Below are 23,823 nucleotides of genomic sequence, written 5' to 3' on the forward strand. Positions count from 1 at the left end.
AAGGTGGTAGGGCATGTTTGGATAGAGCTCCTCATAAATATTTTTTATTTTAATCTTTTGTGTATTTTACAAGCAGGACAAAACAGAAACCCTTGCTTTTTTATGGCTATCATTGCCTTGAGTACATTTATTCAGTCTTACAAATCCATCAACACTTTATGGCAGAGAGTGTGGACTGGTCAAAGTTAAAGGCAGAGATTTCAGTTAGGTTGTTATCTATCATTCTTTCCCTCAATCCGTTTTCGTCCTTCCACTTTACTCAAAGATGCCTCTCTCACAGAGAATGCAGAAGGCAAGCTGCGTGACACGATGTCTTTACTGTAGGCCTGAGCTTATTGTCGGTGGCACCATTTTGACAGATGTGGCGAAGGTCGACATTGGCAACATCTATTTTGTCTGAGGAGCTGAGAAGGCTGACTGGAGGAAAAAAAAAAGGTGGACACTAGGGGAGTCTCACTGTTAGCTGGATCTCCACTGCTCTGAAAATAATTGATTTAATATTGACTTGATTCCTGCAGTTACATCACGAGGGAAACAATAATCATTTCTAAAACGTCCTCAAAAATAAAGCCTGTCATTCTTAAAGGACATTAAAAGCCTTCAAATAAACTGTGTGTTTCAAGAGACGAAAAGATTACATGCAATAAGTGGGCGCCAGCTATGATTGAATAAGATGTCTAAAACCAATTCAGTCTGCCGAATCAAATGATTAAAGTTCATGTGGTAATGATAGTTTTGGACACTGACAATAATGACAATCAGGGATGTAAACAAATAATCAATTTAGGATTAATAATCAATGTATGTCGTTTTAGATTATATTTTGTTCTATTCGATTTATTAATAACATGCGGTTAGGTTTGGTTATGCTTGATGCATGTACGACCCATCTTAAAAAATAAGTCACATGTCAAAACTTCTGTGGCATTTATACTCTGTGTGGCTTGTCCTATATTTCGGCCGGCTGCAGGGAGACGTGCTCAGAACAAACGCCACATCACATGAGGAGGAAGAAAACACAGCTGTTTACAAATTTAAAAAAAAAATCTTCATGCTCTTCATGACCACAGTCATTTATTTCTAGGGGTTTGTCCACCATCTGTTCACACTTCTGGTATTTGTGGATGTCTCTATATTTTTTCATTGGAGAACCTTCACCAGTAGGAGCTGTTGCTCGCTCGCCAGGTTTTTCAATGTGGATCAGTCTGCATAGTTTTACACAGTGCGAAAATGGTGACAGAAGGGAAGCCAGAAATTATGTAATTAGACCCCGTGGACCTCCATGACGTGTCAAGCACAAACTTGTCCTGCAATGTTTCTCCATCCATTAGAGGGCACTGTGGTTCATTCTTAAGCAGTGTCTCACTGAAAGTCACAAAAGAAGTAATGCCAGAGGCGAAGGAGAAACATCAATAGAGCCTTCATAATTTGCATTGTTTTAAGGCAACAAGGATTCAGAATACACTTCATGCCATTCTATTTATAAACATAAACACTTGTAAACTCAATAAATTATCATGCAAATAGTGCTCACAGCAATGCTGCATGACGAAGCATCATAACTTATCTGCTGTGGTTGAAAAGTGGGGATCTTATGAAATAAATTGGAGGGCAATAAATTCATAAAATGAAAGAAGACATGCTAAGTGTGTCCTGTCCGATTGTTCCATTACACATCTAGCATCTATTTTGTGGAAATGAAATAACAAATAGTCTGACAGCATGTCAGAGCAACACAACCTGTCTTTTAATGATAGTTTTATTTCTCTGGACATTGGAAACTATAAATGTTTAACATATTTTAGTCATATTTTTTATTCAGTAAACCTACAAGACTTTTATAATAAAAATAAGTTTTATTATGTGTCAGATCACATGTTTTTAGCTTATTTGGTCTGTATTTAATGCAGCTGGCACTATTGCAAAAATATAATGATGTTTATCTTTTTTTTTTAATCCAGTTTATGTAAAAACCAATTCGCCCTTCATGTTACAGAAAATTCTTCTTGAACCAAGAGAATTAAGGCCCCGTCCACACGAAGTCAAAACGAACACGAAACGCTAATATTTTCCAGAACGTTTGTCGTAAAGACGGAGACGTAAAATAAATGTGATCGTCCACAAGAATGCATGAAAACGCTGCAAAATGTATGCCAGGCCTGTAAGTGGCGCTGTGGTGCCAAAGCAAAAATAGGCAACAAAATGTTGGGCATGCGCACTAATATTTATACATGGTTGCCCTGCGGGTCCATTTTCGTGGTTCAGTCAAATTCAGGTGCTGATCTATGTCGTCGATATTGCTCTGCTCTTCCTGGTGATATTCCAGAAGAAGAAGATTCTGTTGTAAGCCCGACAGCAGGGTGAGTAGCATTAGCAGCAACCATTCAACACAGTACGGCGCCATTGTTGTTGTGATACTGTGTCGCGCATGCGTGTTTAGAGGCGACGCAATGACGCATGCGTGTAAGAAAAAAAATGCGGTTAGAGCCTAAAGATGGAAACGCGAAAACGGCGTTTCAAAATCTTCCCACTCTGAAGACTTAATTAAAAAAAGATCGTTTACAGACCCCCGAAACGCCGGCTTCGTATGGATGAGAGCCTGGTTTGGTGAAAAATTTGTGTGTTTAGGCCAGGGTTTGACTTCGTGTGGACGGGGCCTAAGAAAATTGTCAGTTAATCAGTAATTGATCAATAAGATAAATCAACTTTAGAGTATTAGATTATTGACAACATATACTTCATATACAGTTAATTCAATCCAACTATATCCAACCACATGCTTATGTTCAGTATTGCAGAGAAACTCCTATCTTGTGGATTCTTTTCTCACTCCATCCTCCTTTCACTCGAGAATACAAACCTGAGATACCTAACCTGCTCCACTTGAGACAGAAACTCTTTCTACCAAGGAGGGAGAAATCCACTTTTTTTGCTGCTTTAGCACCATGACCTTCACAATCTAACTCTCAGTCTGTATCATTCCTCTCATGTTCTTACTCAGTTGCACAGACAGAATCACAGTCCATAAAGTGCGATTGCAGTTGCATTGTTACATTTGCAAATATTTGAAACCGTTTTTGGTTTAAATGCTTCAGGTCAGTGCTATAGCACTGCAGTAAGGCAATAATATTTCTGCTGAACTATACTAAATGCTAAAGGTCTTCCAAACAAACTCCAATGGAGCTCTTTTTTTATCAATAATAAAGATGCTATGAGGGGTGGCATTCATGTGAACCATATCTGTACAGCACACAGAGCTTCCTATGAGGTTAATTGAGACCTTGACAGACCTTTAGTCTGGGCTGTGTCTCATCTTTCCTCTAGTTAGACAGTCTGCTCGTGGGCTTTTTTTTACGACAGAGATTTGATCTAAGTGAAAAAGAAAATGTACATCCCCACTGTGTACGTGCATTTTATCATAGAAGTGCTACCCTGGGAGAGGAAGGATGAGTGAGTGATGTGCACAGGAGAAAAAAAAAGGAAAAACAAATTGATAGCGACGAGCTTGAATTCAAGGAATTTGAAGTGGGCTCAAAGACGAAGAAAAGTGAGACATTGTTTAAGAATTGTTTTTGTGTGTTGGCTGAAATACTTCTGGGATATTTATGTGCAGCGCTGCGTAAAGGATTGGAGATTACCTCTAGTACACATAAGATAAAGGAAATAACTTCAGCAAGATAGAATAGTGTGTGTTGCATTCGTGTGAAAAAGTATATGATACCTTTATTCGAAGCTTTTCCTGTACTTTAAGTGTTTTTGATCCTCCAACATGCTCTAATATTTGCAAAGATGACCTTTTTAAAAGAGACATTAATGTGTCAAAGGAAAAGAAACATTGCTTTGTGGATGGTAACACGGTAAGACCGGGTTTGCATTAACATTTCTATCAAATTAGGAAAGGTTTGGACGAGCAAGAAACTACTGTGGGTTCAGGCTTTTTCTAGGCATCTCCATATCTTTTTTTCCTAATATTTGAGACATTTATAGGTAGACAAGACTTGGTGGTGCTACTGATATCAATGTCTTGGCGGATAAACAGAAAGCAAATGTTTTCTGATGCTCTGGTTGTTCCATTGCTTGTCTAACTTCTAAAATATTCCAAAGAACATCGAACTGGTATAACAATGTTAAAGCTTCCCTCATGCTTTTATACACGATGTGCATTAACACATGGCATATACAGTAAAGTTCCACTTTTAGTTTTCTTGTTAAGCAGACTGAGACAGCTAATTTGAGCAGTGCTTTAATTCCAAATAACAATGTCATTTTCATCTATGGATTTACATTGGTGAAGTCTGGTTGCCATCTTGGCTGATGCTGTTGGTAACCCATTCTGGATCCAGAAATGGACTAGAGAGAAGTACTGTGGCATGGTTACAACTGCAGGTCCTGGCACAATTTTCCTGATGAGATTAATTGTAGTGCAAAAGCAAACAATGTGCATATCAAAGGAAGAATAAAATATCAGACCATTGCACTGGAATAGAATAAGAAAAACAAATCTAGAACTAGAATAAATGTCAGATGACCCCAGAATTTGTGTTAACCCAGTAAGGCAGATTTTCTGTGTTTCTTTTCTTTATATATAATTGTTATTATCTATAATTATAAAACTACAGTACTGCCACTAGAAAATAAAAGAAAAAAAATCGACTCTTTGGTTCCCAAAAAGGTGAAACTTCTTCCTGATTAGCTCTGTGAAAGCACACTTCAAGCAGGCTTTCCACCTTTTTCTTTCCTTTTTAATTTAAATTTATGTAATGTTTAGTATAAACAAATATCTCAAAACATTGTTCATCCAATACTTCAAGTCCCACAAAAGCAACATAACAAACAAAACCAAAAACAAATCAAACAAAGAAAAATAGGTTTTTATTTTATTTTGCCACTTTCCTTGTTGGGTCCTTGGCTGGTCCCCTACAACTCCTTTTTAAACATCAATATTTGTGCTAAAATATTCTTTCTGTCAAGATTTGTGGACATTAATATCTAAAGAGAAGCACATCTCCTTGTCAGACCCTGTAATTCAGTGAAAGGGTGGAGTCAGAGTAAAAAAATATGCACTGGCTGGAAGTTGGAGGGGATTTAGTTGAGAGTTGAAGGGATGGATTTGCTCCGCATATCCATCTGGAAACCTTCCGTTGAAGTAATTTTGGGAAGGGGCCAAAATACTGGTTAGCTGATTGGCCTATGTTGGTGATAGACGGGCCAAATAAACCAATCAGATCAACGAAGCATATGACGTACTAACAGAGCGACGACGAAGAGGAGCCAATTGATAGATCAAACTCTTGCCGAAACCAGTCAATAGAGAAGAGCAAAAACATCTTTTCCTCTGAGAAAAGCCTCCAGAGCAGTGTTTTGCTCTTCTTTCAGTGAAGAAATACTCTGTAATTCCGATAAAACTTGCTCGATAGCCACGCTAACGCTAGTTTTATCGGCTGAAGCCGCCATGTTCTTTAGACTGAACTGTCGCGCTTCTCGTTGCGTCACACCTCAACCCGCCTCAAAGCCAAGGCTGATTGGACGTTCGTTTGGTGAACGGTTCCAAATTTTCTTTAACCGAGAGTCTCCAGACTGATTAGCGAGTGAAATCTCGCGAGATCAGGATGGTCTCACGAGGCTAACAGGAGCTGCCATTCGGCTGGCTTTTGACTAGGGCCATTTTGAATGGCTGATACTGTACGTATGTGCAGTGTTGTTAAATAATTTAGAAAGGGCTTTCAGGTCAACAAAAATTGCTTAGCACTTCCTTTTACTGTCTAACATTTTCTCATGAATAAAAAAAGAATAGATTATTTTCCTTATATTTGTTGGTAATCTTGGAGGTTGTTGCTTCCAGGAGAACATAATGGCTCATCTTTTTAGATAAAAGCTAATACAAGTACTATACTGGCCTTCTCTGATATGGAGTAAATAGTTTAATAAATGCCATATATGGCACGATGAGGGTTGGGAAGAATGTTATTCCCAAAGATTTTAGAATATTCTCAAAACATATCAAAGAAGTACATTACACTACAAAAAACTTAAGTAATTTTTTCTTAAGATAAATGTATTTTTTCTTGAATTGAGGAGGTAAATCCAACACTTTGCCAATGGAACAAGACAATTTACATTTGAAACAAGAAGAAAAACTATTGAATTGTCTTATTTTAAGTGTATGTTATCAAATTATCTTATTTTAAGAGAAAAAATACTAATTCCATTGGCAAATCATCTTATCAACCTACTCAAATTAAGAGTAAATACGCCTGATTTAAGAAATTTTAACTTATTTTTAGATTGTTTTTTGCAGTGTAGGACTTTCCTAACTAACCAGTTTGGACAGCTGGTTGCTCATAACACTGGAGTTTACTCAATAGATATTTTCCTTAAATCTCCCCTTTTTTTTTTACATTTGAAACCGTTTGATATGTCATAGACGTGTGACTATAATTTTAATTCCGGGGACGCATAATTTTCACAACTCTGTTGGTGTAGTCTTTGATTAGAACATCTGCCCTGAAAAAAACGATCTAGAAATAAGTAAAAATGTCTTAAATTAAGTGTATTTCCCCTTAATTTGAGTAGGTAAATGAGCTAGTTTGCCAATGGAATGAGTATTTTTACTCTGATAACTAAGATAATTAGATAATATGCACTTGAAATTAAACAATGCTATTCTGTTTTTCTTATTCTAAGTGTAAATTGCCTTGTTCCATTGGCAAGATGTCTCTTTTACTACCTTAATCCAAGAGCAAATGCACTTATTTTAAGAAAAAATGACTCGTCTAGATTTTGATTTTTTCCAGTGTGCCATCGAAGTCCGATAGGCTCACATGCTTTTCTAGCCCTGGTTTAGTGCTGACCTGTAGCGGTATTGTAACTAGACTGACTGTTGCTACTATGAACACTCCCCCTCACAGACCCCCCCCCACCCCCGCCGTCACTCACTGGTCCTTTCTAGCTTTATCTCCTCCTCTCAGCCTTCTGTTCATTAAAAAGACATAAACAAAAGAAAGTTTCTTGTTTGCTTCTCGGGTCCCTTCTTTGCATGGGGCTCAATCTCGCAGAGCTCATGGAAGCAATCACAAGCTGTTTGTTGCTTACCGTTAACAGCCTCCTCTACAGGGGTGTGTGGAAGGGGGGGGTGCCAACTTAGTACATAATTGAAAATGCTTGCTGTGGTCCATTTGCTACGCTTTTGTTCTTCCTACATCAGCAACGGAGGCGCCGCCAAGATGCAGCTCTTAGGGGATTTGCTTTTTGTGTGTCATTTTTTTTTCTCCCCATCTCATCCCCTCTCCTTTGATGCCGCTTTTTTTTTTTTATGACAATTCACACTTCAGTTGAGATTGCTCTAAATTTCGAATCTTGCCAAAGTGCTCTTTTAAGTAGCTATGTCTGTCTGGATGCCATTTGTCCCTCACTTCCTCCTTCCTTCATTCCTGAAATGTTTTGGTCTTTGTGAGTGTATCCACCCATATTATGCGGTTGTATTTGAGCTCTGTCACAGGCTTAAATGTTCCTAAAGTACAGCGGTTAGCATGTCACTTAAAGCTTACACTTTTTGAGCAGCACTTAAATCTAGACGAACAATTGCAATACTTTCTGTTTCTATTACCAACTACTCTGTATTGAAAAACAGTGTGGTTATATCCCAGTCCAGGGTGAATAAAATCGCTATGTTATTCTTTTCTGCACCACTTGGCCTCTAACCTGTGATTGCTTCAGTGGTAAACATATTCACTCATGAGGTTTGGCTTCCAATCTGAAAAACAGACCACCTCCTTAAATTGTCTCAGCCTGTTTCCCCAGGGTAATGCACCCAGGACTCTTAAAGTCATTTTGTGGTAATAGAGCCTGAAAATAAACTAGATTTGGTGTTCCAACTCTCCCAGTCTTCTTGGGTAGTTTTGGTTTGCCCTGTCGCCCTCCTATCTCAGTTAGAAACTTTATAACCCAAGGTTGTGTCGTCTCTGTGGCCTCCCCAGAGCATCAAAAGTTTGCAGCTTCGAAGAAGCACAGGAACTCTAATGCCACTTTAAATTACTGCTCATGCAGTAGGATGGATGATTCCTGGATGCTGCAGTAATTGAGGATTCTGCTGGTGCTTGCAACTTTCTGCTTCTGTCTGTATTTCTTTTTTGTGCCCAAAGATTTAAATGAAGTGTCATAGCTTTATCTGGCAGAATTTTGTTGACAGCTTTCTTTGGAAACTAGCATAATTGTTGGTTTATCTCTTAATGACATGTGAACATCATTGTAATGCACCACACTAGAGTATTTTATGGAAATAGAAGAACTGGTCCAAAATGTATGGAGAGAATTATATTCCATTATTCTTTCAAGGAAGTAACATGTTTTAGAAATAAGAAATTAAAAATAAAGAAAATGTTAAGCAAATAAAGCTTTTGATAGTAACTTTACTTATTTCGCACGGTATTTTCTAAAGAAATTTACATTTCTATTTTTTACATTTAATTTTTTGTCACACTATTGTTTAATTTTTTTGAAGAGAATGTATATACTGTATTAAAATGTTTTGTTTTTTTTCTTCTGGTTGTTTTTTTTCCACTAAGATTTTTTTTAATAGCATTCTGCTAATAATATTCACTTTTAAGCACAAAACTAATATCTTTGCTAATGTCTATGCTGACATATCGAAATCCATCTTAGCTCCTAATTCAGAGTAAAGCCTGTCCTCAGAAGTTTTCGTGATCTGAATGTATTCTAGCAAATTGTTTTGTTATTGGTGAAGAGCGAACGTTAGTATTGGGCTTCAAATGAAGAAAATAGAATGCTAAAAAATGCTATTTCAAATAAATGCATTTCATGAAACTTAGTCAAAAGAATTATCTTGGAACAATAGAATATAAAATTATGTTTATTTATATATATATATATATATATATACATATATACATATATATATATATGTATATATATATACATATTTATATATATGTATACATATATACATTAATATGTATATATATATATATATATATATATATGTATATATATATATATATATATATAATATATATGTATATATATATATATATATATATATATATATATATATATATATATATATATATATATATATATATATATATATATATATATATATATATATTTCTCATTTACATTAACAAAACATTTATTTAGTATTAAATAGCCTGTAGAGGTAATGGAAACATAAAGTGCCTATACAGTATGTAGGCTTAACTAAAGGAACTTTTTTCTCGCTTTTTCTCACTTGAATTGAGTTTTTGTGAGATTGACTTTTCACTGTTATGATCGTTTTTAAAGCCCTCTCTGTGTGGTGACGGCTGCAGGTGTGCGTTTATGACATCTGCACACACAAGGTTCTCCCTAAATGCTGTTAGACTGATGCTTGACATGTATCCAGAGTGCAAACTGTCTGTTTTGACTGGTAGTGAGTGAGTGAAGCTTAACACAGTGGAAAGGGGCCATGTGCTTTATACAGGCTGGCAGGCATCAGCTAAGATGTCAACACCTTTTTAAATAGGTTCTCAAAACCTTCTCTATTCAAAAACATACTTCTTTACAGTTAAGTGTGGATACTCACGTTGTGTGGACAACATATTTTTTTAATCTTTCAACATCTTCTTCCCCTTAACCCCATCATCCACCCCTTACTGTAACCACCTTTACCATCCAAAGCTTACCAGCTTACCAGGTTTTCATTTGCAGGTGATCATGCCCATTATTTCACATTATTTTCTATTTATAGTGATATGCTGCGTGAGTGAATGGTTTAATGTCTTTATCATTATTTGTAGGGAAAATAAATACATGTTTAATTGTCTCCTTTCTTGAAAAAAAAAACTTGGTACTACTCTAACTGCTTATCAAGTATTTGCATTTTGCTGTAAATTTTTCACAGTTGCTTCTGAGAGTGGTTGTACTGTGATAAAATGAAGAAGGCTTAAAAGCAGAAAGCAGATTTTATTACAGTTGCTTGTTTCATAAATAGTGCCAAGTTTCATAAAAGAAGAAATTTAGAAGTGCATTAGGAGCCAGTAGGGATAAAGTCGTAGGGAAGTCATGTTTAAATGTCAAATCATTCTGGCTTAAACATGTATATTAATGTACTCTTTAACAGAAGATATTGTCGCAAAATTGACAAAAATTCTATTTAAAAAAATCTTTTTGTTTTTTTTTCGTTATCTTATGCAGGCCAGTTAATTATGCATTAATCAAATTTTTTCGGTCCTTGCATCTTGATTCATATGTTGCAGATAATATACGCAACGGTTGAAATAAGAATCCTTTCCCGTTGAGTTCCGTCCCAGTGTTCACGGGGATGGACGTCTGTGTCTTCAGCAGGCATAGAGCTAACAGAACTGGCAGCGTTGTGAGGCAAGGGCTCAAACATGTACGGCTGGAAGCCTTCTACACCAAACCAAGCTTCTGCCGCCCTGGCTTCCTCTTCCAGAACAATTCCGTTCCCTACTTTGCTCCTCTAAATGTAAATCTTTGTATAACAGAGGAGACTAATCCTTCCATCACAACAATCCCGCCTCTTGATAAACGACCAATCACATTCACTTTATTCACTCGTGTAAAGTCGGGCACCACTCAAGAGAATTCGGAATTCCCAACGACTTTAATACTGAGCCAACTGTTTAGATTAGATTAGATGAGCTTTATTGATCTCACAGCGGAGAAATTCACTCGTCACATATTGGCATAGAAGTTACAGAAGGTGCAAACAAAGGTGCATTAAGAAAAAGGTGCATTAAGAATAAGCAATATATATATACAGTATATCCAGGTATATACAGTATATCAAGATAAATAGGATTAAGGTGCAAGTCGACATGTATTGTACACAATGAAAAACAAAATAAAAATAAGAAATAAAAAAAAAAGAAATAAAAAAAAAATTTTGTTTTGTACAGCTCTCATGACAAACTGTTAGGGGTATAATTATTTTTCTATGGACCAAAACAAATTATTGTGAAATGAAATATCAATGATATGTTACTTCCAACCCTTTTTCTTTACAAACTAACAAAAATAATACAAAAAATGTATATATACATTTTTTATTTATAGGCTATATATATATAATGGCATTGTCATGAGAGTTGTACAAAACAAATGTTTTTTTCTCTGCGTATACAAAACTGATCTGCGTAAAGTCTTTATATAAAGTTAAATTTGCCTCTTTGTCTTTAAAAATAGCTGCAGCTAAGTCAATTTGGAAGGACTGCAGCCACATGTCGTCCTGTTTAAAGGTCAAACACCGCCCCAATCTCAAATCTTCATAGCGTCTGACTTTTTTATTTATTTACTCTTTATGACTGCCCTATATTTAACTCCGATCTATCTGCCTATTAACTTTAACTAGCTTCAGTGTCCCTGATGAAGATAATTTTTCCCCACAGCAAAATGTTTTATGTGTTCATAATGATGTGCTGTGTCCTCCACATATGGCATCATTTTTAAAGACATTAAATCAGTGCTAAATTGGCTGCTCAAAAAGAACAAAACAAAAAAAAATTGTAATGAGTTGGTGTGTTGCGGGTGATGTGGAAAGATTGAATGGACAATGGGAAATGAGCGACGATATGTTTCGATCTGCCCATTTTGAAAGAGAAAAATTCTGTGTATCACTTGCTGTTTGAAAAGGTAGACTGACAACATAGAAAACAAACATTGGCACATTATTACTTCACACTGCATGATAATGTTAAAAATGTGGCCTGTAAAGGAACATTCAGGGAGTTCATTTTAATGAGATAAAATTAGATTGCATAATTTTGGAATATGATACATATGTATGTACTGCAAAAAATCTAAATCTATATAAGTAATTTTTCTTAAAATAAGTGCATTTGTTCTTGAATTAAGGAGGTAAAAGAAACTTTTTGCCAATGGAACAAGACAATTACACTTAAAATAAGAAAACACAATTGCATTGTCTTATTTCAAGTGCATATTATCTAATTACCAGGGTGAATACACTTAATTTAAGAAATTTTTACTTATTTCTAGATTGTTTTTGCAGTGTGTACATGTGAGAATCTTGAAAAAAACATCCCCATAGAAGATATTTTGATTTCCTTCATAACTTGTGCCAGTCTTATGCATAAAATGCACTGCCTTTGAATGTCATGTGACAATTTTAATTTGATGCTGTTAGAGATTTCATTTTAGTTGAATTTTTGCTAGCAAGACAGATTACCATGACCACAGAGAAAACTATTTTGCAGGCATGAGTTCTTGTAATTTCTTAAATGAATAGAAACTGGGGGGTAGTGGGGAGTTGGAACATAATTGACATCAATGCATAGTTCATAAAGCAAGAGGTACATGTAAATAGGAAACGGTTGTTAACGTATAAGACGCCTTGTGGCACACCAATTTTTGTTTCATGGATTCACTAAGGAAGCTCTCACATGAAGGGAGTCTAGTTAGTTTAAAAGCTGGAGCATAGTAGTTATCAGAGCTCTCAGTCTGATTCTGTGCCATTTTCTTTAACTTGTTACATGAAATTCTGTTTCTATTCTTATATGATTCTTGTATTGTTTTAATGTGGATCCGCTGCAAGTGTTAAAGTGAATTAAGGGCATCAAACTGTTACAGTATGAATACTTTTGTCAAAAACTTTTGGTTTATGTGTATTTTTTCTGTCTCTCTTCTCTCCAAAGGTAAGGAAGAGTCTGTAGCCACCTTCAAGGGCAACGAGTTCTTCTGCTACGATCTGTCCCTGACGCCCATCCAGAGCAGCACGGATGAAATAACGCTTTCCTTTCGAACGCTCCAACGCAACGGGCTCATGCTACACACTGGCAAGTCAGCAGATTATGTAAACCTTTCCCTGAAGAGCGGCGCGGTCTGGCTGGTCATCAACCTGGGCTCTGGGGCCTTTGAGGCCCTGGTGGAGCCAGTCAATGGCAAGTTCAACGACAACGCCTGGCATGATGTGCGCGTCACCCGCAACCTGCGACAGGTAAACAGTTCAGGGCTGCTGTAAAGATGGCACTTATGTCTACCACCTCTTCTTTTGTTGCAGCAGGATTATCGTTTGGTTCCTTTAAAAAAAGAACTAACTTTGTCTTCCTTATTGTCTTCTTTCTCCTTTAATACCAAAATTTTCTCTTTTTAGGTGAAAGCTGAACAGAATTTGTTTAATCATCTCTTTTGTAGCTACTTTGTTTTGACCAAAAGACCAAAGATACATCTCATTGTGATATTAAAATGTTTCAAAGGGAAACAAGCTTTAAAACATCAAAGTACACATGAAAATACCAGGATGTGAGCCGCAGTTGAATCAATACAAAATCAAAGACGAGTTGATTCTCTTAAAAGCAATTTTTAGATTATTTAAAAGAAATAATTGAAAGAAAATGTTCTGCCCTTTATTTATGCACATATTAAACTCACATGCACAACTGAAATGCAGGGTAATTTATCAGGGAAACCCATGCTACCCAAACCTTTTGAGCAGTCATACACGATTGTCTTTGTTTGGGCGTGTGAAATGTTCCGTGATATGCGTGAAATGTTGTGTACTTATCCATGGCAGCTTGTTTTCAAATGCACGACAAAACTTAAAGTGCTTCCTCTGAAAACCAGACCCCCTCCATATTCTCCGAGTCATCAATCGGCAGCTGCAGATACTAGCGGTGAGATACGATCAATTTCACTTAGACTTGCCATGCTTACTTCTGCACATTTTTTTTCTCAAATGTAATTGGAATGAATGGCTTGTCAGTACTAATAACGGGAATTCTAAGCAGCCAAGAAGGCAAAAAAAAAGGCTTAATGTGAATGCATTATCAAAAAGCAGGTGGGTCAGCTCGTTTTTTTGTCCTAGGGAAGAGGTAGAAACATTATCAGGCAAAAAAATGCATCCAAGTCAAAGATTTCTTCAATACAGGAAAACAAAGACACTCAAAAAAAAGAATGAGAGCACAGATATATTTAAAAGGCATATCCACATCCGTCACTCTTTGATGTTTTATTCCTATTTTCACAAAGGTATTGCAATTGTAAGTACATTTAAAGTCAAACTAGTTGAACACTCTTGCCCTAAAATAGAGGGAATAACGAAGGAACCAACAAACACTCATAAAAGTTAAAAAAAGCCCCCGCATACACAGCTGGGGTCAAATGTGGAGCTGTGTGTGATCAGCAGATTGAGACTGGCTTAATGAGTTTGGAAAGCCGACATGATTTTAAAGATTTACAGCATGAGACAATCCACCTACCACCAACTGCACTATAATGATCATTAGGCAAATGTGAAACACAAGCGCTCACACTAACACAACACTCTTTATTTGGGCGCCTTCCTCATTGCCTGCCAGTCTATATTTCCGCTTTACTTTGAACCTCAAACACAGATCTACATTGTTTAGGTTACTAATGAGAAATAAACAGTACAGAGGAGACTCTACCAGTCCCATTATTTACCCGTACCTTTTAATGTTGAAGGTTTAAATCTGAAGGGAAGGCTTCAGTTACAATATTTTAAATTTATGTCACTACACTTTCAAATCATGATCTAATCAGCTGCTACCTTTGCTTGAATCGTGTGTAAAATCTTAATGGAAAAGCAGCTGTTGAGGCTCGGCAGACATCAAATAGGGATACTTAGTCTACGATTCGACTAGGAATTAACCACCCATATCATGTTGTCCAGGTGAACAGTGTTAAATCACACGGCAGCTTAAGTCTCCAGTGGATCATTGTAATTGATTTAACTGGCAGTCCTGGTGTTAAAGAGCTCTTTAGATTTACCCCACACCACCGGCTCAGAGGGACACAGGAAGTTGAGTATCAATGGTGCCGACCACCTCTGACCCGATATTTACTAAGAGGCGGATCGATAAAAGCTTGCAAGTTAGTAAACCACGAAGATCACGCATGAAGGAAGGATGAAACACATGAAACCATAAGAATAAAAAATAACTGCCCAAACAAATCAATGAAAAATTATAACCTGTTTTTGAACTCACCTGAAAACTATGTGTAATGATGATGACATTTTCTGCTTTAGGAATGTCTTTTGCTTTCAAGACAGCAGTTCAGATTTGTCACTATTAAGTCTACCACTGTATCTCCCTGGTAATTCTGGTTTTCTACACATCAAATATGTGTTTTCTGAAGTGTGAATGGGCTAAACTAAACATGTACAAAATAGATTCTAAGTACCTATACAAAAAAAAAAGATTTATTTACTAAACAGTTATTTATTAATTACGCTTCACTTATTTGTGTGTGAATCGTATCATCTGAAACTTGCACAAATGAATGTATTTGTATTTTATAAGTAAGGTCAACAATATAAAAACAAAAAATTCTGACAAATGGGAGCTTATTAAATTTAAAGCCCAATTCTGCCCATTAAATTGTGCCTCAAAAACATTTAAGTCTCCCACAGCAAGTTGACTACTGTATAAGCTTAAGTTGTCTGCTATTAATTAACGGTAATAACATATTAGATCTTAGTTTAAACAGAAACAAAAAGAATTCCTTGGATTAACTCAACATTCTTAGTAAATGTTAAATGTTTTAATAAATGATTTTTGGAGTTGTATTTCTTGTATGGTGGGAGTGGCGTCCTAGTGGTCCGGGCATAGAGCTTGGAATCCTGAGGTTCTGAGTTCGAGCCCCACTCCCGACGACTGACACTCTGGGTCCCTGAGCAGGACCCTTAATCCCCAATTGCTCCCCAGGTGCCGCACGATGGCAGCCCAATGCTCCCCAAGGGGATGGGTTAAATGCAGAGGTACATTTCTCAAATGTGAGATAAATAAATTTCAATTATTATTATTAGTTTTATTTAACTGTACTTAATCAAACAAATAGCTTTGACTAAAAGTTGAGTCTCTCAAAATGTACTTGATCATATTAAGTATTGTTTTGTTGCCATAATTTTTCTCATTTCTAATGAAATTAAACTTTTATGAGGTAATGATGCAGTCTGAGAGGCATTTTCTGTAGTTTACACAGTCTGCTTTATGGTTTGTCATGCAAATAAGCATCCGAAAAATGTCCCTGACATTATACATAATTTGCATCCAACTCGCCTGCCGGATCCAGCCGCATGTCATCTGAAACAGCAGTTTGCAGGAATGGAGTGTTGGATGTCACCTGAGGTTAATGTGGTCTCTAATGTCTTACAACATCATGAATATCCATCTTTCAGCAACCTCAAAAAGCAAAGCCTCTGAGCATTCCTCCTTTATTTTATGGCGTGTATGTATATTCACAATGTTTCCCTATAAAAACCTATGAAATTGTCAGCTTTGTGCCGGATAAAATGAAGCAGACAGAATTAGGTGAGGTGATAGGGACTCTCTGCCAACATACAAGAAAGAAAGGGGAGGAAAGTGGGGACTGGAATACTTTGCACATGCTTAAAGGTCCAGAGCTCCCCTTGGTGGCCACTTGTGGCACTGCAAGTGTGTTTTTCAGTGATTCTTAAGGTCTTACCCTTGTGGTATGCTTTGATTGGCAGGCCATCCCATTTCTCTTGACCTTTTTTCAGTTCCTGTCCACCGTACATGGAGAGTCCCATCCATCCTGTACTATTCACAGAGCACATCAGTTAGCATAAACAGCAAGCTACAGCTTCTGTGTCTTCCTCTCTCATGTCTCCCTGACATGATATGCAAACAAGGGCATCTTGTAGACTTTAGTGCTGGGACCAGGATCTCCTGTGGGACCCACAGCCTAAACCTGCTGCACAGAGAACCAGGGGAACGGATGCTAATCTTCATAAGTATGGATCAGTGTGCTATTCATACTGAATGATAACACTACTGTAACAAAGTATGTTATTTATTTTATGCAAAACAAAAAAGCTTAATCAAAAAAAAAGAATTGTAGTTTGATTTTTAAACCCAAAAAGAACAAAATGTTTTTGCCCATGCAATAAAACAGGCAGTGCATGAAAACCCAATTTTGACTGTGTAGATTTATCAATATGTAAATCATATTCTAAGTACCAAGAGGTGCAAATGTAAACATTTACAAAGTGATTTTTCTTTTTTAAACCTGCAAACTCACACGCAGATATATTAGCTGTTTTTGTGGCCACATAGGAGGCGATGCAGCCGATGCAGAGAGATTTCATGCAAATTACATTATACATATAAAGAGAAATCAATAGAAGAATAATATTAATAGAGAGAAAATATCTGCCCATGTCGGAACAATTTAAAGCAGAAACCGAAACCAATAAAATGACTAAACTTCAATAATTGGCAAATTTATTATTAAAAATTGTTAGCAGAGAACATCTATCACTTAACATGTAAAGAGGCATGTGGACCTAATTGTGTGCATTTTTCTTTAACAGGCTCCACACCAAGTTCAATTACTTTTCATTCAATTGTTATGGGCCTAAATAGTTTTGTCTATTGGGTCAAGCAGCTGTTTAGAGGAAGTGTTGGGGGTAAATCCAGCTGTTTGGAGCCTAGATTCTACCTTTTCTGCCTAGAGGCAGTTTCCAAGTAAATCAATAGCAATGATTTCATTTCTTTCATATTAAACTTCTGTTATCAATTTGTTTATTTTTTATTTTTTTATCTTACTTACTACCTATTGTCATTATTATCTTTTAAATATTTATCATATAGTATATTATTTTCAACAACGTGGCTTAGAACCTCATCTTTCTTTTACAGCTACTCTTAGTCTGCCGAGTTGAGGGTGATTTATAATCAGTAAACGAGCAGTAGTTGTTGTTTCAATAGGGTGGAACCAAACCGGTTTGCACGTCTTATCCAACCTGGCAAGCCATTTCGATCATGTTTAGCACTCTAATAGAGCAACGAAATATTTGTTTCTGTTGCTTGGATCTTTACAGGGTAACACAAGTACATTGAACCAATTTTCATTGGTCTTTCATTTAATCTGCCTCTCAAGTTGCTTGCAGTAGGCTGCTTTCCAGATATATCCATAGCGTACTGATTGAAGTTTTGAAAGATTGTGCCTCTAATATGACCAATTTTCACAACCACATTTTACAAAACGCAAATTTCTTTGATGTGATCATGAAAAAGGGGAGGTATTCATCGTTGGGCCAGCTGACCAGCAGTGCACAGCAGCAGGTATGGGAGAGGCTAGCTCATATACTTTTGCTAAATATAACTGGCCACACCAACAAATACTTTGGCTTCTCATTAATTGATAGGACCTAAAACTATACGAATGATAAGATGGAAAAATTAACCAATTTAAAAACTTTTTAAAATCTTGAAAAACATTGATGAAGAGTAAGTGGTACATTCGGAAAATCAAGGTCAGACAGTAAACAACTAGAGACACATTCTCAACCTACAATTACCAATCTGGTACAATTAATTGTTCAGTTTTCAGATTCAATGTTTTGGTGTTTCTCATGGAGTTTGACTGAATAATTCAAATAAACACAAGTTTATACACAAGTTATAACAAGTTGTCGTCATACCCCACAGCAATAGGAATTTTTTCTAATTGATTTTTTTGAGCCTTCAGCAAAGACTTCAAACTGTTTGTTGCATTGTGAGTTATTATATGTGATCTATATGTAAATTTATATATGTGCAAGATGTTTTGATAAGCTTATTTAGTTGCAACCAAAAGCTGAACTTGAGCTATCATGATCTAATATATCCGATCAGATCCTGCTTTGAACTCCAGCAAGACTCGTTAAAGCATTTAGGCTTGGTTTTATCAGGAAGCCTGGTTTATTTCTAGATTTTTACAATTCTAATCTAAATATTCATTGACATAAGAGTCTCCTGTATGTTGAGAACCTCAGACTTAAATTTATGATGTAATTTACTCGTCGTCATCTGCTGCCAATGACCAGATATCCACCTGTATTTGTACAAATGGATGTACGGTCTACGTTTATTAGAGGAAAACCTGCTGTTTGAGATGAATCTCAAACCCCTCAGCTGTATGCAGCTGTGAGGCAGAAAATATGTTTATCAGAAGAAAGGATTTCTGAGTCGTGGACAGTAGCTTTGATTTTGATCAAAGGCTGGATTTCATAATATATATGTCTAACTACATTCAGACAGAACACTTCATTTCATTCCCCTCAATAGAGGAAAGACCAGTAAAGGATTTCAGGAGATGGTAGAAGCTGTGCTGCAATTAAAATCCCAATAGAAAAGAAGTAATAGTTCTAAGAGAAAAAGGAAATAAAAAAAAACATTGTTCTGTAGTAATTTTAGCTGTTCTTTCATGATGTGACGCTATAACTTTAGCATCATTAGTTTTATCACATGATTAAATTTTACAATGTGCATCCTTGGTCGTCATTCGGCTTCTATTCAGTCTGCCAGAAAGATAAAAAACAGTCTAAATGATTTACTCTCTTTTGCCAACTCTCTAACTTGATGATTACAGGCTTGAGCCTTTTACAGAGCCTTTGTGTTTTTTCGGCAGGCTTTCAAAGCCCATAAGACACTGCTTGCAGTTAGAGCTAACCCAAATCTTAACCCAGCATGGAGAATGAAACGTGCACTTTTGTGCTTTTACTTTTATTTGGAGAAGAAGGAGGGAACAGTGTGAACAACAGATAGAGGGAAATGAAGCGTAGTGCTGCTATGAGACTTGGAGGATCAGAGCAGTGGGAGGATCAGGAAAGAACAGGAAAAGAGACAGCGGTTTGATTTTGTGCTACACAGAACAGAGACAAGCTTTCTTTGAAATCCCCAACGTGACTTTACAACCTGAAGATGCAACAACTATTGTGTCACAGATCTGGGTCAGTAGCTTATTCACTCTGCAGAGAGAAGGATAGACCTTTGATATCAATATCTTACATTGTCCTTTCTGAATTACTATTACCCTTTTTTTATTTTCTCCCCAGCAGTATGAGTTGTCTCTATGAATGTCTTCTTTCTTCCACTCTGGCTTTGTTGCTCAGGATTAAATGGATCATGTTTTCATATTTAATTGATATAACTCCATCCATCCATCTTCTCAAGCTTATTCCATCAGGGTCATGGCGCACGGTTTTCTGTCAGACCATCATACCCATATTTAATACGCATGCGCAAGATGTCAGATTTGCATTTATCCCTTTAGTTTTGTATGAATAATAGACTTTAAAACCCCTTCAGTCATGTACAAAAAAAATATTTAAGGTCAGATCGCCATAGGCATAAAAAAATACACAAAAAATAAGTAATTTGTTTTTTTGCACATGACTAAAGGGATACACACCCGTTCAAGTAGTTTGAAGTGTTTTTTTTGTACAAAATTAAAGGGATAAACTAAAGGAATAAACGGGGATAAACTAAATCTATAAACAGGTACTGACATTGGGTATTCTGGTCTGACCGGATATGGTCATTAGAGGTGAGTATTGGCATGAGTGTTGCGATTCGATACATGTTGCGATACTTGGGTCACGATACGATATTATCACGACATTGCAGTATCACTATATATTGCCATATCACGATATATCCCCAAAACGATTATTTCCCACAGAAATTTCTGAAACTGTCTCACAGGGGCCTAAAACAGGCTATTTTTTTTATTCAAATCTCATTGATATCTTTTATTTCTTTTTTTAAAGCAGTGCACCTCTGCTAAGATTACTACATATGTCTGTGTTGAAGTTTTGCAACACTTCTGATGTAGGCTTCAGGTTATTTCAAAACATCACTGGAGGTGATGGAGGTCATTGTAGCCGCCTTTGGTTATGCTCTTTTAAGCAACACGAAAGCCAATGGATTTTCGTGCGTGACATGATGGAATAGTTCAAAGAAAGCCAAAATATCAAAAAGTGAGTCGGGTTTGGTCACAAATTTGGATACAATTTTAAGATGATTGAATATTAGCTCATACTATTATGTGATACTCCCCAGGAAGGACTTTTTACTAGAAATTATTTGGTTTCTAAAGGTCCCAGTTAAAATGCAGCATGGAAAAAAGCCTTTTGATTCCATCTATTTTTAGAGCTGTAGAATCATTTTAAGTAAGATATTAAATTTGTTCAAGAAATCATGTGCTTCCATCTTGATGAACTCACAGCAAAATTTTTGTAATTTAAGTGGATAGGACAAAATATCAAATATGTTTATTGAAAGCTCTTTTCAGAGCCATATAAGAGACCATAGAAGCATAAAAACTGAAATATTGGGGCACCTTTTCCAGCAGCATAGTAAAGCTTGTGCATTATTAAAATAATCTCTATTTGGTCACTTTTGTATCCATCTTGTCTGTTACTGAAGAGCTCATAACCTTAATAACTTGATTCAAAAATAGAAGCACATTGTTCCAATTTGCTGGACAGGATAAATAAAAAGGTCCCTTTATGTAAAGAATGCAAACTAGTTTGTGAATCCAGTGTTGTTAGGAAAAAAGAGAAAATTCCCTTCCTCAGTGGACAGAATTAAAAAAGCACTACAGCAGGCTGTCTCCTTTTGGCGACACACCAAAATGACATCCGTATTGTATATGTGCATGGGCTAAAAAAAAAAACAACAACTTTGAGCTTGTGAATTGCACCTTTAGGGGGAGAAACTCTGTGGTGGCTTTGTTTAAGGAGAGAAAAAGCTAAACAAAAATAAATTACCTAGTTATCAATACCACCGGAAGGGGACAAGGCTGCAGCAAAAGCCTCCTAACCAGTCAAGGAAAAACACAGACATAGTAAGACAGGTTATTGTCTGCTACTTGTTAAGAGAGAGAATGGATATGGGGGCTGTATTAACCCTAAAATGGCACAGCATGATATCCAACTTCTAAAAAAATAAAATAAATAACTTAGAGACAATAATGTTAATGGAAACAAGAGTTACAAATGTTAGAAATGGAGCAAGAAAACAGCAGAATAGAGAAAAGCAGCCATTAAGCAGCCTATAGGAGCGTATTTACAGAGATGGCTCTGTTGAACCTCAGGCCTTCCTATAATGTGTGTTGTCATTAAGTTTGTCTAAGTTTAAAATGCAATGTTTTTAAAGTCAGCTTAAACACATGATATTTAGGTACAGTAATTAATGTTCAGGATATCTTTAATGATTCAATTTGCCGATGGATGATACTATAAGTAACTGTAAAGTTTGGCAAGAACAAGGGTATTAACCAAAACTGTTGTTGTTTGCAATGCAATTTTCATATAAAATCATGTTACATGATTTAGTAGCAATATTAGAAATATTCGATCATAATGTTGCGAAGGTTATGAGCATTTATTAGTAATGCAACTGTTTTATATTATTTAGATACGTGCTGGGCTCATCTGTACGGTTAAAGCTTTTTTTTTTTCTATTAAGATTTTTAACCACATGTGGAAAACTTATATAAATCATCAGATAAATTAGTTTGCCAGCCTAAGTTGGTGTTAGGCTAAAATAAATTGATGATGTTGGTCTGATAAGTACTTCCCCTGTAGCATGCTGCTATATTTTATATCCGTTAGACCAATTGGAACTGTTTTAACCATTATTACCTGACCATTGAATCTTTATTCACCACCAGCATCTAAAGCTACTCCATATGGAGCCAGATGTGGTTTCTGCACAGAACAGTCTGGCCTGAAACATTTAATACTTATAAAACCCCTATGGTGGAATAAAAGTGCCACAGAGGCGTTTAAAAGTGTTGGAGAAGGAAGAGCATTAACCAGTACCTTTTTTTACTGGCCCCTCTGGTTTTCCCCAATCGATGAACTAAGCATCCATTGCGAACATATTTTTCCAGCTACAGTCGGAGCTCACGATCGCTGTAGAGGAGCAAAACGACTTGAGCAAAACGTCTTGGGTCTAAATTTTTTTTTGCTGCATGTAGACTGGACCCCTCACTGACTAAGAGGCTTGACAGATTTGCAGATATCCAATTCCGCTTTGTTGAATTGAGGTATTAGTTCTGCATTTTTTTTTTTTTTTTTGGTCATTAGAAAAGCCATTGATATTTCTGCAGACTCTTCTCATTAATAATTCTGCAGACTATGCATTGGGTTTGAGGTAATGCTGTGATTAGCTCAACACTGGTGTATTTGAGCTGCTCAATACAGTAGTTCTTAAGCTAGAACGAAACCATAATATCTATACAGTAGCCGCCATTCAAAATGGCCCTTCCCAGTCAAAAGCCAGTCGGAAAGCAGCCCACTTCCCTTTACCTCCCTGCAAAATCCCCTCCAACTTCCAGTCAATGGAGTGACCTGCTCCTTCTCCTGGGCATGCAAATCTGACTCAGCGCTTTCAATGAATTACAGGGTCTGACCAGGAGGTAACGCTTCTCCTTATATCTTAATGTCAAATCATGACAGAAATAATATTTTACTACAAAGATTGATGTTTAAAAAGGAATTTTAGGGGGACCAGCTAAGGACCAGCCAAGGGATCATCAAGAAGGGGGGGGGGTCACAATTTGGTGTTGGATTGAGGACCCAAAAGCAGAGGCAAGTAGGCAGAGGTGAATTTAGGTGGGTTTAATGAGGTTCACAGGTACAGAGGCAGGAATCAAAAAATTCAACAAAAATAACAAACAAACCAGAACCAAGGAGACATCAGGGGAAACCAAACTCTAGGAGCCAGGGAGAGACGAGGTAAGCAGACAGACGTTAGACGAGGATCCAGCAAACAGGAACTGAAAAGGATTGGAAACAGGTGAGGACAGAGCAGAAAACAGAGCTAGGGATAGAGGACACAAGAGGGCAGCAGAGGACAACAAATGGAAAACCTGGAAGACAGCAACTAACAAGAAAACAACAAAATAATAATAATTAAACACTAAAGCAAGGAGCAAAGTAAAAATGAATACTCTAAATAAACATAACAAAACCAAGACTGTGACGGGGGTGGGGGGTGGGGGTGCATTTTGAATGTCAAATTTGAATTG

At 36.6% G+C, this 23,823-nt stretch overlaps 1 protein-coding gene across 7 annotated transcripts in view; it reads left to right on the forward strand.

Moving 5' to 3' along the window:
- Positions 1-23,823, forward strand: part of nrxn2b (neurexin 2b) — a 1,247,190-nt gene that overhangs the window by 491,899 nt on the left and 731,468 nt on the right. For all 7 annotated transcript variants that reach the window (XM_038268483.1, XM_038268482.1, XM_038268476.1 and 4 more), the window contains one exon: positions 12,672-12,973. In XM_038268483.1, coding sequence (XP_038124411.1) covers positions 12,672-12,973 — 302 coding nt within the window. The remainder of the gene's footprint in view (positions 1-12,671; positions 12,974-23,823) is intronic.

The sequence above is a fragment of the Cyprinodon tularosa genome, unplaced genomic scaffold, assembly GCF_016077235.1.
Source record: "Cyprinodon tularosa strain WSP-4 unplaced genomic scaffold, ASM1607723v1 ctg70, whole genome shotgun sequence".
Classification (NCBI taxonomy): domain Eukaryota; kingdom Metazoa; phylum Chordata; class Actinopteri; order Cyprinodontiformes; family Cyprinodontidae; genus Cyprinodon; species Cyprinodon tularosa.